General features: G+C 45.7%; 1 protein-coding gene across 1 annotated transcript in view; it reads right to left on the bottom strand.

Moving 5' to 3' along the window:
• Positions 1 to 12,976: 12,976 nt before the first annotated feature.
• The window catches only part of LOC126427979 (uncharacterized), a 41,820-nt gene continuing 36,653 nt past the window's right edge, over positions 12,977 to 18,143 (bottom strand). Inside the window, exon 2 of the mRNA XM_050089864.1 lies at positions 12,977 to 14,759. Within this exon, the coding sequence (XP_049945821.1) occupies positions 12,977 to 14,737 (1,761 nt within the window). The 5' untranslated portion in view covers positions 14,738 to 14,759. The remainder of the gene's footprint in view (positions 14,760 to 18,143) is intronic.

The following is an 18,143-nucleotide window of genomic DNA, read 5'->3' as shown; positions in this document are numbered from 1 at the left end:
CATATAAGGTCTTGTCAGTAAACAGCACGATTTCGAGGAAATCTGGCCGATTAATCCATTGCTGGAGCAACCGCTAATACAACGAGACCCTTGGTGCAAAGTCAGTCACAAGCATTACATGGACTCGTTCTTGGTGATATGAGTGTAATTGCTGTTCGTGGAGTAGTCGCCACTTACTTGTTTTTGCAGCACCCACTTCACGTGCAATACGACGAGTACTTGTTATGGGGTCCACTGGAACACATTCCAGCACCTCTTCTTCAAAATCTGGTATGCGAGTTCTCCTCATGTCACCAGGTCCGTCCTTTCTTCTTACTCAGTTTGTATATTTTGCTTATTTTTTCATAGTTCCACACAACTTCTTCCTATTTTCGCGATTGATCTGTGTTCAGTTTTTCAAGGCCTTATGCACTGTGCCAACTTATAAGTAAATCTGAAGGGGGTGCAATGGGGGGGGGTTCCCTTGTGAGTAATGAATGGGTCTGTTGTTGATTCATAGCACGTTCTGTCGTGGAGTAATGTAAATAAGATACAACAGAGCCACCTTATGAACAAGTAAACAAAACCTGTAACATGACTTGCTAGTAATCAGGCTCGTCCTTCCTGTTTTCTTGCAGGAAATAATGAATGCACATGTAAATAAACACCAGAGAACGTGTAAACTTGTACTCGTATTAGTTGTAAATAAGACGGAAAACGGTAATGCTAGACAAAGCGGTCGGCAAGTTTACTTCCACATCTTCTTAGGCTGGTGTGCTGCGTCAAAACGCCCAGGTTACGTACGCCTTTACAATTCATGAGCACCCGACCCGATAAATGGCTAATAACAACTGGTGGCTACTATAAATATACGTGCACGATGTATTAAGGGCGACGAAACATGTTATAGATGATCCGAGAGCGGAGACGGAAAAAACAGGTGGTGAGCTCGCGCGACTTCAGCGATGCAAAAACTCGCCATCGCTGAGTCCGGATATGCTGCCGGTCGCTGTCGTACAGAACAGACAGCATCAACGAATAATTTATTAACTGTCAAAAGTTGGCGTGGCGCTGCGTGTTTGTTCGTGTAAATGGTTCCTTTTGTATGGCGTACGAAGGTAGTTAGCTCTCGAGTATACCTCTTGCCGACTAAGTTGGTATACAGGGTGTTAGGAAAAGGTTCGGCCAAACTTTCAGGAAACATTCCTCACACACAAAAGAAGAAATAATGTTATGTGGACATGTGTCCGGAAACGCTTACTTTCCATGTTAAAGCTCATTTTATTACTTCTCTTCAAATCACATTAATCATGGAATGGAAACACACAGCAACAGAACGTACCAGCGTGACTTCAAACACTTTGTTACAGGAAATGTTCAAAATGTCCTCCGTTAGCGAGGGTGCATGCATCTACCCTCCGTCGCATGGAATTCCTGATGCGCTGATCCAGCCCTGGAGAATGGCGTATTGTATCACAGCCTTCCACAATACGAGCACGAAGAGTCTCTACTGCACATTTGGTACCTGGGTTGCGTAGACAAGAGCTTTCAAATGCCCCCATAAATGAAAGTCAAGAGGGTTGAGGTCAGGAGATCATGCAGGCCATGGAATTGGTCTGCCTCTACCAATCCATCTGTCACCGAATCTGTTGTTGAGATGCGTACGAACACTTCGACTGAAATGTGCAGGAGCTCCATCGTACAAGAACCACATGTTGTGTCGTACTTGTAAGGGCACATCTTCTAGCAGCACAGGTAGAGTATCCCGTATGAAATCATGATAACGTGCTCCACTGAGCGTAGGTGGAAGAACATGGGGCCCAATCAAGACATCATCAACAATGCCTGCCCAAACGTTCACAGAAAATCTGTTGATGACGTGACTGCACAATTGCGTGCGGATTCTCGTCAGCCCACACGTATTGATCGTGAAAATTTACGATTTGATCACGTTGTAATGAAGCCTCATCCGCAAAGAGAACGTTTGCACCGAAATGAGGATTGACACATTGTTGGATGAACCATTCGCAGAAGTGTACCCGTGGAGGCCAATCAGCTGCTGATAGTGCCTGCACACGCTGTACATGGTACGGAAACAACTGGTTCTCCCGTAGCACTCTCCATACAGTGACGTGGTCAACGTTACCTTGTACAGCAGCAACTTCTCTGACGCTGACATTAGGGTTATCGTCAACTGCACGAAGAATTGCCTCGTCCATTGCAGGTGTCCCCGTCGTTCTAGGTCTTCCCCAGTCGCGAGTCATAGGCTGGAATGTTCCGCGCTCCTTAAGACGCCGATCAATTGTTTCGAACGTCTTCCTGTCGGGACACCTTTGTTCTGGAAATCTGTCTCGATACAAACGTACCGCGCCACGTCTATTGCCCCGTGCTAATCCGTACATCAAATGGGCATCTGCCATCTCCGCATTTGTAAACATTGCACTGAGATGGGGCCCCTCCACGCCCGCACCAACGTGGTGACCAGACCAGAAGTTCTACTGTCACCTCCGTCAACATGTTAGTTATCTAGTAAGTGGATCACAGGATGCTGGGTAAGACTACACATTAACACGGTCCATCAGGTGATAGATAGTGGACGAAACGCGAGTGAGGGTAGCGATTTGATGAGCAGAGGGAAAAAAGTGCCAAGGCTCGTGCCGTGGGAAAAAAACCTCTGCGACAGTGGGATGGGTAGTAAGAGCAGTAGTGGCTTACTAGCTGCGATAGCTCATGCAAGGTTGGATTTGTTAGTATAGGTATCATGCATCATTACCGTGACAAGCGATGGTTGGTTGGTTGGTTGTTTTGGGGAAGGAGACCAGACAGCGAGGTCATCAGTCTCATCGGATTAGGGAAGGACGGGGAAGGAAGTCGGCCGTGCCCTTTGAAAGGAACCATCCCGGCATTTGCCTGGAGCGATTTAGGGAAATCACGGAAAACCTAAATCAGGATGGCTGGACGCGGGATTGAACCGTCGTCCTCCCGAATGCGAGTCCAGTGTACAAGCGATGGCGGTGTGTCCCAGTTGCTGCAGCTGCTACATTCCTGGAACAATCAAGATCGTTATACAGTAGTGGGAGATCGGCCATAGATCATCTCACTGTGTGGGGGATGTGTGGAGCTTGTTTGCATGCAGTGTACGTTACGGATTCCCTGTGTAGTGCCAGTTATTCGGTAGTGTATTTCAGCTGGATATCCAGTAATGGCGTCTGATTAACAGGGGGTCGCCTGTGCCGTTATGTTTGCGTATGTCTTTTGGTCTTTTATTTTTCCATCTATGGTTGTGGTCGTAGTTCCCCAGATTCAGAATAAACGGGTTCTGCGAATGTCTGGAGTTTCTGTATAGTCTTGTGGTGAGTTTGTGGATTACCTCTGTGAGAGTCTCAAGTCGGTATTCCCGGTGAAGGTCCGCGATGCGTGTGTAACATTGCACTGACTGCAAAACGGCAATCGTGATAAACACTAGCCTGTTGATGCTACGTACTGATGTGCTTGATGCTAGTACTGTAGAGCAATGAGTCACATGTCAATACAAGCACCGAGGTCAACATTACCTTCCGCCAACTGGGCCAACTGGCGGTGAATCGGGGAAGCACAGTACATACTGACGAAACTAAAATGAGGTTCAAATGGTTCAAATGGCTCTGAGCACTATGGGACTTAACATCTATGGTCATCAGTCCCCTAGAACTTAGAACTACTTAAACCTAACTAACCTAAGGACAGCACACAACACCCAGCCATCACGAGGCAGAGAAAATCCCTGACCCCGCCGGGAATCGAACCCGGGAACCCAGGCGTGGGAAGCGAGAACGCTACCGCACGACCACAAAATGAGGTCTAACATGGAAATTAAGCGCTTCTGGACACATGCCCACATAACATCTTTTCTTTATTTGTGTGTCAGGATTGTTTCCTGAAAGTTTGGCCGTACCCGTTTGTAACACCCTGCATATCGGGGTACGTCTAGGTTGGATTGGATACCAAGCCACTGCGTGGTGTATTGAGGCACCGCAGTCAGTATTTAAGGCTGGGGAGAGGGAATGAAGTTTTGCTGGTGGAACCAGTATCTTATTTTGGTGCAGTTCACTACTTTGTCTTTTAGGCCCCTATTCATATACGAGGTTGTGACGGTAGTTTCCTCCCAAAGCTGATCTACGGAATGTACGTACGCTCTGTGTGATTTTATAAATAGTCGCGGATGAGACTCTGGTTTTGGCGAATGTATGTGCTAGGGCGATCGATTTATTGTCGTCCTGTGGACAGTTCGGTAGTAAGGAATAGTTTGCTGTGATAGACACAGCGTGAGCCGGGTTAGAGAGAAGGAGATTTGCAGTTGATGAGTTTTTGGGAATCGTTGGAACCGTGGTGCACGATTACTGGTCGCGGCTCGCCCTGAGGCAATTGGGTTGTTAGCTGTTTTGTTGGAGTGGTTTGGTAGTGGTTGGTGTGTGTGGAGAAGGGAAAGTCTCGAATACATGTTTGCTATTATTGTTTTATTACCACGATCATACAGCGGACCTAGAACTGGCTCCTATAGATTCAAACTGTTTCATTGTAATATGATAGATCGCACCAGTTGACAAGCGACGAGAAAGAAAGGGACCATTTGCAAGCAACAAACAGCTAAACTAAGACTTTCTTAGTCAAAGTGACGAGTTACCCATTTCAATTTAGGGCCTTAAGAGGCTCAGAATTGTGTTAAATTGTTACTTAAGGTTAGTGTTAAAGAGGCGGTGGCGCCTAGGATTTTTGTTTATTTATTTATTTTTTTGTTGTTGAATTTCCTGTTTTGCGGGGTGTGTTAGTCTTTTCTGGCACTCGCTCACTTACGTGAATTAAATTGTATTGAGGTACTTAGACCCAATAAATACGAGTTGTCTTCGGTTAAAGGAAACCTTTATGCGTGTTCAATTAGTAGCTGTTGTGTGTAGCTATATTTTATGAAAAAGCCAAGGTTTAGTTTCAGAGATATTGATAACGCTTTGCATGACACAATTTTACGGTGGTGTTTGTGAGTTTTGCCTGACCAAAAAGTTCATTAATTGAGTTAATTAACGCCAAATATACAGAGGGTAGATATGCTAAACAGTTAAAACGATTTCTTTTATGGAAAGAGTGTCCTAAGTAACTTCAATTACAATTGAAGTTGTAGAAAGTTCTCAAGGAAAAGTCAGCGACTACACTAATATCAAAGATTGGTAAATCTGTGGAATACGTCGCATTATTTACATAGCAACGCTGGACTAAACATAAGAGTTTTAAGGGTAGCATCAATTAACTTAATCCTTGTAGATATCAGTGAAAGCAAGTTAAAGTCAATTGGTCCTAATACGAAGATACATTGGATGTAAATATTGCAAGTAATTAAAAGATTACGAGACTTTTCCAGAGACATTGTGCTGCGTTGTGAGAATTTTGTGGTGTGTGAGAACAATTGCAAGCTAGACGTAACATTTAGCTTGACATAATATAGACAGGTATTGTATTTAAAGTGATCTGGTGTTTTGTTTTGTCCAATAGTACAACAACGGGAGTTGTTATTGAAATCTGCCTGTCTCGTAGTTGCTGCTCGATATTGTCAGTGTCATTGGAATGTTTTAGCGTGTCTGTTCGTGGTGTAATAGTGTCATTGTACGATTAAGACGTTGTGTAGAGTAAAGGTGCTGGTAATTTCCAAGAATGATTGCCTGTCGAAGTCGTGGGGTCCAAACGATACATATCGAACGTGCGATCGTAAATCGATCATACGACTCGAGTGGCGGGTGTTGTGAGTATGTTTACGATGGTCACCGCAGCAATGGCAAAAATACTTGTAATTGCAAAGGAGACGACTTACCATGCTCGCAGTCGGTGTTGTCCATTATGGTGGTCTGGATGGATAATTTGGCAAAGTCGAACCATGTATTCTTCGTGATACTCGTTCGTTTTTCGCACTCAACGCAATGAAATTTTTACGGTATTTCAACATCGAAACTGTTCTTAGGAAGTTACACACACTTCGCACCACCACAGTCCTTTCTTTCCTTGTGTGGCAGTGCTCCATATTTGCGACAAAAAGTCGAACAATTTGCTACGCTTGATAAACATGGAATTAGGTTTATCCATGTGAGAGAATTCGCCGAAGAAACGTCAAGAATATAAGACATCCCTCTCACTAATGACATAAACCGTCTCGGTTTCCCTAGCAACTCACAAACAATTCTCGGAGGCGTGTAATTTAGAGCAAGTAAGGGAACGACGGATTACAGATAAAAATGATGATCTCAAATAATTTTCCACAACATCCGCCACCGGAGTCGCATGATTGATTTACGATCGTATGTTCGATATGTATCGTTTCGATCCCGCGATTCGACATTCGAGTCTGTCGTCTCGTCAATGTCTGCAGTATTAATTATCCGAGGGTTGATCTGTCTTCAATTTGTCTTTTAAGAGTGCAACTACGGAACGAGCTAGACTGCAATCAAAATGGTTCAAATGGCTCTGAGCACTATGGGACTTAACTTCTGAGGTCATCAGTCCCCTAGAACTTAGAACTACTCAAACCTAACTAACTTAAGCACATCACACATATCTATGCCCGAGGCAGGATTCGAACCTGCGACCGTAGCGGTCGCGCGGTTCCAGACTGTAGCGCCTAGAACCGATCGGCCACTCCGGCCGGCCGACTGCTATCTTCTGCAAACTAATAGCGATCCACAGTCATAACATCGACTATAAAATTAAAACTGTACCAAATTCATGCTGTAGTGGTCGATTGGTTCGCTCAAGCAATTTTGGGCGGCAGGACGCCATACATCTGTGGCATAGCGATATTGGTACAGTACGATCCGTTGTCGTTGTGAGTTCGATCGTGAGTACCGCCAGTTGTCGCTTTACACTGGCCCCTCCGACCCCAAGTTCCGTACCTTAGATTGTTCAGTGGAGCATTCCTACGTCCTGTTACATTTTTCCTCGCTATTAAGGAAACACCCTGTACGGTGTTAAACTCGTATTTGCATAGCAAATAAGGCAGTCATTAAAATACTGAGCCCCACGTCTGCACAACGCACAGTCGAAACGATATTACACGTAAATCTCATACAACACCGTCTTTATGGAGTCATATTAACATTTTATCTTCACATAAAAACAAGATAAATGTGCCACTGTGACACAATATTTTTCCGTTATAGGTCACGTAATACACTCCTGGAAATTGAAATAAGAACACCGTGAATTCATTGTCCCAGGAAGGGGAAACTTTATTGACACATTCCTGGGGTCAGATACATCACATGATCACACTGACAGAACCACAGGCACATAGACACAGGCAACAGAGCATGCACAATGTCGGCACTAGTACAGTGTATATCCACCTTTCGCAGCAATGCAGGCTGCTATTCTCCCATGGAGACGATCGTAGAGATGCTGGATGTAGTCCTGTGGAACGGCTTGCCATGCCATTTCCACCTGGCGCCTCAGTTGGACCAGCGTTCGTGCTGGACGTGCAGACCGCGTGAGACGACGCTTCATCCAGTCCCAAACATGCTCAATGGGGGACAGATCCGGAGACCTTGCTGGCCAGGGTAGTTGACTTACACCTTCTAGAGCACGTTGGGTGGCACGGGATACATGCGGACGTGCATTGTCCTGTTGGAACAGCAAGTTCCCTTGCCGGTCTAGGAATGGTAGAACGATGGGCTCGATGACGGTTTGGATGTACCGTGCACTATTCAGTGTCCCCTCGACGATCACTAGTGGTGTACGGCCAGTGTAGGAGATCGCTCCCCACACCATGATGCCGGGTGTTGGCCCTGTGTGCCTCGGTCGTATGCAGTCCTGATTGTGACGCTCACCTGCACGGCGCCAAACACGCATACGACCATCATTGACACCAAGGCAGAAGCGACTCTCATCGCTGAAGACGACACGTCTCCATTCGTCCCTCCATTCACGCCTGTCGCGACACCACTGGAGGCGGGCTGCACGATGTTGGGGCGTGAGCGGAAGACGGCCTAACGGTGTGCGGGACCGTAGCCCAGCTTCATGGAGACGGTCGCAAATGGTCCTCGCCGATACCCCAGGAGCAACAGTGTCCCTAATTTGCTGGGAAGTGGCGGTGCGGTCCCCTACGGCACTGCGTAGGATCCTACGGTCTTGGCGTGCATCCGTGCGTCGCTGCGGTCCGGTCCCAGGTCGACGGGCACGTGCACCTTCCGCCGACCACTGGCGACAACATCGATGTACTGTGGAGACCTCACGCCCCACGTGTTGAGCAATTCGGCGGTACGTCCACCCGGCCTCCCGCATGCCCACTATACGCCCTCGCTCAAAGTCCGTCAACTGCACATACGGTTCACGTCCACGCTGTCGCGGCATGCTACCAGTGTTAAAGACTGCGATGGAGCTCCGTATGCCACGACAAACTGGCTGACACTGACGGCGGCGGTGCAAAAATGCTGCGCAGCTAGCGCCATTCGACGGCCAACACCGCGGTTCCTGGTGTGTCCGCTGTGCCGTGCGTGTGATCATTGCTTGTACAGCCCTCTCGCAGTGTCCGGAGCAAGTATGGTGGGTCTGACACACCGGTGTCAATGTGCTGTTTTTTCCATTTCCAGGAGTGTATTTGCTGGAACCTACGTTAGCTACTTGATATTGTTCGCCACGCAATGTGACATGTCGAAATCGTATGAATTCATGGTGCTGCTGTAATTATCAACTCTCATAGAGGTTATGTGTACACACATACTCCAATGAGGCGAAAAACTGAGTCACGGCCGGCCGAAGTGGCCGTGCGGTTAAAGGCGCTGCAGTCTGGAACCGCAAGACCGCTACGGTCGCAGGTTCGAATCCTGCCTCGGGCATGGATGTTTGTGATGTCCTTAGGTTAGTTCGGTTTAACTGGTTCTAAGTTCTAGGGGACTAATGACCTCAGCAGTTGAGTCCCATAGTGCTCAGAGCCATTTGAACCATTTGAACTGAGTCACAAGTGTGGCACGTATACAGTAGATTAGATTAGATTAGTACTTGTTCCATAGGTCATGAATACGACACTTCGTAATGATATGGAACGTGTCAGGTTAATAAAAGGTGTCTATTCAAGTTATTACACTACACAAAATATTACATGACACTTAATATTTTTTTGTGTGGTGGGTGGGGAAATTACCCACTTACTATATCCAAAAATTCATCTGATGAGTAGAAGGAGTTGCCATTCAGAAATTCTTTTAATTTCCTTTTAAATGCTATAAGGCTATCTGTCAGACTTTTGATGCTATTAGGTAAGTGACCAAAGACGTTTGTGGCATCATAATTTACCCCCTTCTGAGCCAAAGTTAGATTTAACGTTGAGTAGTGAAGATCATCCTTTCTCGTACTGTTGTAGCCATGTACACTGCTATTACTTTTGAATTCGTTCAGATTGTAAATAACAAATTTCATAAGTGAATATACAGGGTGTCCCAGCTATCTTGTCCACCCAAAATATCTCTGGAACAATAACAGCTATTGGAAAACGACTTTCACCGGTATCAATGTAGGGCTGGGGCCCATGAATGTACATATTTGGAAACATTCTAAAACAAAAGCATATGTGTTTTTTAACACAAACTTTTTTTTAAATGGACCTCCTATATTTTTTCTTCAGCAGTCCATAGCATGACAAAGCACATACACAATGGCGTTGATTGCATCGCAATATTCCCATTACATCCCGATATATTGAGACGCGAAGTTGACGCTTGAAACACCCGACATGCGCTACTAGCGCACGTCCTGAGGTTCAGGCGTGAACCCCATACCTGCTGGAATGTACGACGTTAATGCAGGATGGCAGCAGACCGTATTATTCGTTTCGGACGTCTTGATAAGTATGGAGGTGTGATTACGCATGTCAATCACATCGCGATTACGGGCAGCATGGGGTTCACGCCTGAGCCTCAGGACGTGCGCTAGCAGCGCATATCGGGTGTTTCAAGCGTCAACTTCGCGTCTCAATATCTCGGGATGTAATGGGAATATTGCGATGCAATCAACGCCATTGTGTATGTGCTTTGTCATGCTATGGATTGCTGAAGAAAAAATATAGGAGGTCCATTTAAAAAAACATAAGTTTGTGTTAAAAAACACATATGCTTTCGTTTTAGAATGTTTCCAAATATGTACATTCATGGGCCCCAGCCCTACATTGATACCGGTGAAAGTCGTTTTCCAATAGCTGTTATTGTTCCAGAGATATTTTGGGCGGACAAGATAGCTGGGACACCCTGTATACTGGGTGACCAAAAAGTCAGTATAAACTTGAAAACTTAATAAACCACGGAATAATGCAGATAGAGAGGTAAAAATTTGCACACATGCTTGGAATGACATGGGGTTTTATTAGAACCGAAAGGCGTGGTAAGCTAATTTACTGAGGTGTATATCGCCAAAATTTGCAATGACGCTAATAGCATAAGTAGCTGAACTCAAACGTTCCAGCAGATCTTCAGTGTGTTTTTTCCAGTTCAACCCCTCATCAATGCATACACCTAGAAATTTTGAATATTCTACTTTAGCTACCGATTTCTGATCGAAGTCTATATTTATTAATGGTGTCATTCCATTTACTGTGTGGAACTGTATATACTGTGTTTTGTCAAAGTTTAATGACAGCCCAAGGCTGTTGCTTTCACTGTGGGCGTAGAAAAGTTTGCTGACAAATACTTTTAGAATGAGAATCTGTCTCTCGACCAAATGCCAAACCAAACTTTCATTTTGAATAGCAAGCTGCGTTTGGCACTTACATCAGCTAGCTATAAGTGATTTTAATAAACCGTAAGACGATTTCACTGGAATAGAGTGTAGTGGTGTTGTGGTGTATGAGAGGCGAGACACCTGTAGAAAAAAGAAAATATAAATAAAATAAAGTATGATGACGGGATAGGTCCCATTACACGAACCATGAGTTTTATTTACTTCATGTAATTCTCATTTATTTGCTTGCGCAAACTAATTTCAAACTTAACACTTCCAGCAGTTCCACTTGATGCATCACTGATATCGAATACAGAAATTCACAGTCATCTAGTAAATAAATATATACCCAGAACTTGATGTAAACAGTAAATACATGAAAAATGTTAATTCAGTGTTTGCATCTTTTGATGAAATACAGTAAAACATCATCAATCATGTCATGATCCTACCTTGGTATTTGACATGGCAGCTTAATTGCTCATTAATATGTTTGATTAGAATGTATGTCTGGAGTCTTTGCTCATTGTACCAGTTTGATGATATGTCGTACCGGACCATGCTGAATGTTCACTTTAACAAGCATGATTCATCTGCATCGTGTTGTTAATCGATGCATACATTCAGTGTGAAGGTGTGAAGTCTTCGTACCGCGTATATTGCAGACAGATATTGTGCACATTTTGGTGGCTTGAAACTCATGTTTAATCAAATTGGATATTTTATTACTCAAACACTCTCGAATTCGTTCATGATCCCTTCACACCCACAATTTAGACATATATCTGTACTTTGCAAGTGCCACTGGGCCATTTCACATAATTGTCATTCTACCTTCAGCAGAAATGGTAGTTCTCCTGCGTTATCGTTACCATGACAATACATGTGCTTGAAAAACAGCTGTGAGCAATGTAATGCACCTACTTTTCTGTGTATGATTTTTACGAAACGGGAGGTAAGTTAGCGTCGCTTTATGTATGAGATACTCGTTTGCGCCTTTGAGTATTCACATTTGTAAACAGGATGGCTGTGCTGAGTGGGCAGACATTCTAGTAGCACGTGATATGGCTATAAGCTGAATTAACTATGCATTATTAATGTTACGAAATGCGTGTATCATTAATTAATACGTTCATAGAATTCAGACTAGTGTCTATTTTACACCAATTATTAGTCTGTTAAGCTTCACTTTCTCTGTCTTGTGTCATATGTCTTTGTAGGAAGAGTTAGATAATATTATTATAAAAATTCATGGATTTAAATTTTCTATACAAAAAGGCATCTTTTTGTTTCAGCGAGGTTTTCAAGTTAAATATTTGGATGGAAACAGAATTTAACACAAGAACAGGCAACTCACAAGGTATAAGTCTGAGAATAGGAGAAACAATGAGGTAGATGAATCTCTTTACTGGCAAGAGGGACAATATCATTAGAGCAGAACGATATAACCGTATCTTAAGCAGGTTAGTTATATTTGGGGCTAACGTTCACAATAATAACTAACCTTCAGACAGAAGGGTATAAGTATCTCGTGCTTACACTCTTTCATCGCTACAACAGTGAATTTTAACTAACCTGGAGTTCAAAAGTTGATTAGGTATTACGTTTTTCTCAGGCCTGCAGCCAGATAACGCACTCATCATGACACGATGCCTCAGTGGTGCATCTGCCGCCATCTTCAGGAAATAAATCTGTTTACTAAATCTTCCTGCAGCTGGCTCGGAGCGCTTCTTTCGAATACACCGACGCCTTCTTAGCTGAGTTCGTCTGCCACCATCGCCAGGTGAAAAGCCTCTTTACTAAATCGTCCTGGAATTGGCACTTTTTTCCAATGCCCTGTACATACTTCCTTTGTTGAGTTAGGCTTCACGGTGGCAGGGTAGAGATTAAAGTTAACTATCATATAAACTCTTCGTCAGAAAATTTTTAAGTATGACACATCTGTAATTCTCTCCTCATTCACATTAATCCGTCTATATCCCATGGAGAACCAAAGCAACTGCAGGAGACATTGTCGCTGCTGCTCCATTACTTGTAGTGAAAGTGCAGCACACCAGTGTTGAAAGCTAGCTGTAATGATGGACTGTCAATGTTTGCAAACAGCGTTGTCACCTGAAGATGGAGGCTAGATGAGCTGGCGAAACAAAGTGACAGGGTGATGTACGACCTGTCTGAAGGCCCAATAAGACTAGGATCAATACATAATGGGAAACTTTATGTGGTCGCAACTGCCCAGTAGTATACTTCACAATGATTGTCCACTCAATGTACATTAGTGGTTTCGTTCTATTACATCCAGCAGCTTGTGGATTGGCTTGAGGTATGATGGGTCCCAGGGAGCGTGGGTCCCAACTCTTTGGAACGATTGGGCTTTAGCCCTGAGGTAGAGCTCCTGGAAGAACTTCCCATCAAAGTAGGCGTCCAAGTGGCAGTCAGCCTCCCGCGGGAAGGATAATCCACAGACAGCGGCCACGTCTAACACGTGCAGGGTGGTGCGGACGAAGAGCGTAGCTAGGAAGATGGCGTGTGGGTCTGGTGCTGGGATGTTTTTCTTGTCCAGCTGCTGGGGTGTGAACCTGCACACAGTGATGGCGACCACGGCAAAGATCTCAGCCTCGTGGCGGCTCAGAAGACGGGGCTCATGCCGGAGGAAGTGTAGTGCGATGGCTGGGACTACTAGGCACTGGGGCTCCAGTGACCTCAGGGCGGACCCCTCTGGATCTGGGCCCCCCACTACCCAGCTGAAGAGACGCCAGCGCGTTTCCAGATCTCCAGACCACAGCTGAAGCAGGCCTGGGTGTACCAAGTTGGGTGGTAGCCGCTTTTCGACCTCCACCTGCAGCTGGTATGCCTCTGTACTGTTCGTCACCTGCTCCTCCACATGAAATGGGCCGTCTCCACTTTCCCATAGCAGCACAGTGTACATCCTGCGCCTCATAGGCTGGAGCGCTTCTCCCGTTGATGTGCCACCGGCGTGTGACAAATCTTCTAGAACTGCACTTATTCTGAAAGTCTGACGCAGAGCCACTGACAGTACAATGGCAGGTATCTCACCCGATCTGTGTCTTGCTTCGATGTTCTGCAGCACCCCCGACCATCTGCATCCCTTATCAGCAGGCCTATAAGGTGCTATCGTCTTGTACTCGTACTGACCAATTCCCATCTTCACACTGTCGTGGAAGTCGCGCCAACTTTTGCCAAATGCTACCCGACATATTTCCTCGATTGTTTTATTCTTCACCAGCTGTGCTACAACATAGCCGAGCTTTCCTCTGTCGACGTAACCAGAACATAGCCGTTTGTGCAGACGCTGCAATGTATCTTGGTCGATGGCACCGTTTCCTAAGAAAGTCGCTAGTGCCGGCAGGTCTTGTGGCTTAATGCCCAGATCTGAGGTGACGTCTGATGAGGAAATGCATAACATCCTCAGCCCATCGCTTAACCTTATCTTTCCATGGAATATGAACGTGCACGGTACGTCCTTCCATATCAGAAAATTCCCATTATTTGACATCACTCCGAGGCAATTTTCGCAGCTCGCTGCGTACTCGGCGGTCTCCCTGTTGTAATCTTCCATACAGAGACGGACTTCCGTCGATGGTTCATCCCTAAAGAACACTCGGGCACACGGTATGAGCCCTTCTGGCAGCCGGATGTGCTCCATTGGCTTATCATCTCCAACATGCAATTTTTCCCACATCTGGTTAATTTTCTCCACCACATCCTTAGATACTTGCACCCACTTCTCATTCTTTGCAGCTGGTCTGAGTCCATGGAAGAAGAACACGAGTCGCACTCCGCAGGTTCTGAATCCCTGCACAAAGTTTCTACACGCCTCCCGGAACTTCTTGTACTGCCCACCACAGGAGAAATCACAGTTCTTGTACAGGTACTGCACACACTTAGGTCCGTCCACTGCAATCACCGGATCCGCACCAGTCTTCCTTCTGTGTCGTTCTGCAATCTCCGCCAGACACACTTCTTTATACAGATTTTTCGCTGTGGCGTAAATCATGAGTGCTTTACAGCCCATTCTTCATATTCCCTCAGTCTCCCTGTAGAAAGAAACACAAAACCTTATCACGTGACGATCAATGACAGGATTGCACAATACACGCAAAAAAGGTGTACAGAGACTGAATACGATAAGTCCTAAATTTATCGTTTAGTTTGTTGTCACAGTATCACAATTTATTTTTATGACTTTACCAGTTTCAGTACCCCCAGTGGTTTCAGAGTTAGAATACTCATACAGGCGAATAAAAGGAGTCTCCTCCTTTTCAGCCTTCAGTATTATGGTCCCCTTTTAGGTTTGACCTTCACGCTTTCTATTTGTGGAGGGATGCCTTACATCTGTCCTAGATCATCTATCCATTGTGCACCTCGGCCTTCTGCACTTCTTATTGTCATGGCTCTGCAGCTCCACCTATAATCCAGTTGTTTTTGGGTGAGGACACATAATGGGGAGCATCAGCTACATCTGTTGTTCACTTCATCTTCTGTTGCTTCAGAAGCATCTACTTTGGGAGCAACAGCTCCATCTGGTTCCACTCACATGGGATCCTTGGGACTCTACCTTCCAAGATCTCCTCACATGCGAAAGTTGACTCCAACCAGTGCCTAAAGGAGCCATAAGATGCTAGTTAAAGACCTTCATGGTCTTCCTCTGCATCTGAAGTTACTTCAAAGAAGCCCTCTCAGCAAGCCCCTAAAGAAAAGTGAGAGGGCAAACAGATGAAGAAGGAGTCTGCTAAACAATAAGACACTCCAGTGGACCCCACAACACCACCCCCTAACAGTTCAGCATCTGAGGATGAGGTGAGGATTTTAGCGCCCCCCAAAGATCTATATCTCACCGTCGCCTCAGCTGCAATGGAAATGGATAGAAAGCCAGTGACAGCAGGTGATCCTGAGACATAAACTGCTTCTGGGATACTTCGTGCCTTTCCTGACTTCAGAAAGTGGAACTGTGGCATTTTCTCAAAAAATGGTTCAAATGGCTCTGAGCACTATGCGACTTAACTTCTGAGGTCATCAGTCGCCTAGAACTTAGAACTAATTGAACCTAACTAACCTAAGGACATCACACACATCCATGCCCGAGGCAGGATTCGAACCTGCGACCGTAGCGGCCACGCGGTTTCAGACTGAAGCGCCTTTAACCGCACGGCCACACCGGCCGGCGGCATTTTCTCCTCCACCCGGCTGAGTTATGACAACTTTTAATGGTTACACCTGCTTTTGGTGTTGCCCTTCAGGAAACTATGCTTCCAGCAATGCGGACCCCCGCCCTTCATGGCTATTGGGGGTATTACAGACATGTCAGGTGGAGTGTGTATATATGCCCTTACCTCTGTATATAGTGAACTTGTGTCCCTCAAACATCTTTGGCTGTTAGGGTGAGGACAATGCAGGAAATTGCCATCTGCAACGTCTACCTTCCTCCAGAAGGAGACGTACCGCACCATGTATTGGCTGTGCTACTTCCTAACTACCCCTACCTACTCTATACATGGGTGATTTTAATGCCCGTAACCCTTTGTGGGATGGAACCAAGCTCACTGGCCATGGTAAAGATATTGAGTATCTACTAACTGAACTAGACCTTTACCTTGTAAAGACAGGTACCCATTCTCATTTCAGTGTGGCACATGGTACATTCTCGGCCATTGATCTCTTCATTTGAAGTCCTAGTGGAGACTTGTGTGGTAGTAACCACTTCCCACTCTCTTGTCCCTCCCTGGCGTCAGTCGCCTGAGTGCTTGCCCAGATGAGCCCTTACCAAGGCTTACTTGGGATGCTTTCACCCCTGCTACTGCCACTGGACCTCTGTAGCACGGCAACATCGATGAGGTTATCCAGAACATTACTACAACCATTGTCTCTGCAGCTGAAATGGCAGTCCGTTGTTCTTGAAGTTGCACCCAGAGGAAGATGGTGCCCTGGTGGTCGTCAAATATCACAATGGCCATTAGAGACCATAGACAGGGCCTTCAACATCACAGGTGCCACCCATCCATAGAGCATCTCTTTGCTTTTAAACAGCTGCATGCCCAGATCTGTTACCTAATCAGACAACATAAATTTTGGAAATGATATGCCTCCATCACTGGAACACATACCTCTCCTTCTCAGGTTTGCCCTAAGATCAGGCGCCTTTATGGCGCCTATCAGATGATACCGGGATTTCAACAAATGGAACTGTCTACATCGACCGAAAAACAATCGCAGAGCGTTTTGGTGGGCACTATTCTTGAACCTCTGCATCTGAGAATTATCACCTCGTCTTTTGTACCCTAAGAAAGTGGGTGCAACAGCAACACCTGTCTTTTATTACATGCCATCCTGAGCCATATAATGCTCCATTCTGTGAGTGGGAATTTCTCAGTGCCCTTGCAGACTATCCCATCACATGCCTTGGATCAGACCACATCCATCCCCAAATGCTTAAACATCTATCAGCGGATTACCAGCATCACGTTTGCTGTATTCAACCGCATCTGGAGCTATGGTGAGAAAGTATCAACGTTCCAGTGCTAATACCTGGCACGAACCCGCTAGAAATGGATAATTGTGGTCCTATTTGTCTCACTAAGCTGCTCGAAGGTGCAGTGAGCCGGCAGCTGTGTTGGCTCCTTGAGTCTTTGGGCCTTCTGGCTCCATCCCAGGGCGGCTATTGCCAAAGTCGCGCCACCCCTTGGTCTACCTGGGGTCTGACATCTAAACGACTTTTTCCCGCAATCATCTCATTACTGCCATCTTGTTTTACTTGATGAAAACCTATGACACCACTTGGACACACCACATCCTCACTACATTGCGCAAACGGATCCTCTGGGGCCCGCTCCCAATTTTTATACACAAAATTTTGTCGCTCCACACCTTCAGGGTTTGAGTCCGTACTTCACACAATTCCCCCCATATGGGTCCTGCAGGGCTCTGGCGTCCCACTCCTTTTCATTGCCATTAATGGTTTCACAGCAGCAGTGGGGTCCTCATCATCACACTTCTTATATGCTGGAGACTTTTGTTGTTTTCTTTTGCCCGTCTGCTATTGGTGTGGCTGAAGCTCGACAACAGGGAGCCATACAAAAGGCACAGTCACGGGCCCTCACCCACAGCTTTCAGTTTTCAGCCACATGTACCGTCATGTAGTTTTGTCATCATTGTATTGTCCACTCACATCCAGAACTGTACCTCAATGACCAACTACTTAATGTGGCGGAGAATTATCGCTTTTTAGGACGGGTTTTCGATGCTCACTTTACTTGGGTTCCCCATATTCGTCAGCTTAAGCGAAAGCGCTGGCAGCACCTTAACATTCTTCGATTCCTGAGTCACACCAACTGGGGCGCATATCGCCCTACACTGTTGTAGGTGTACAAAGTGCTCATACAGTGTGGTCTTGACTGTGGGTGCCCCGTGTATGGAACAGCATC

Source organism: Schistocerca serialis, chromosome 12 (genome assembly GCF_023864345.2).
Source record: "Schistocerca serialis cubense isolate TAMUIC-IGC-003099 chromosome 12, iqSchSeri2.2, whole genome shotgun sequence".
In the NCBI taxonomy this organism is placed as follows: domain Eukaryota; kingdom Metazoa; phylum Arthropoda; class Insecta; order Orthoptera; family Acrididae; genus Schistocerca; species Schistocerca serialis.
The sequence above is the reverse complement of the archived record's forward strand: the minus strand, read 5'-3'. Positions and strand labels throughout refer to the sequence as shown.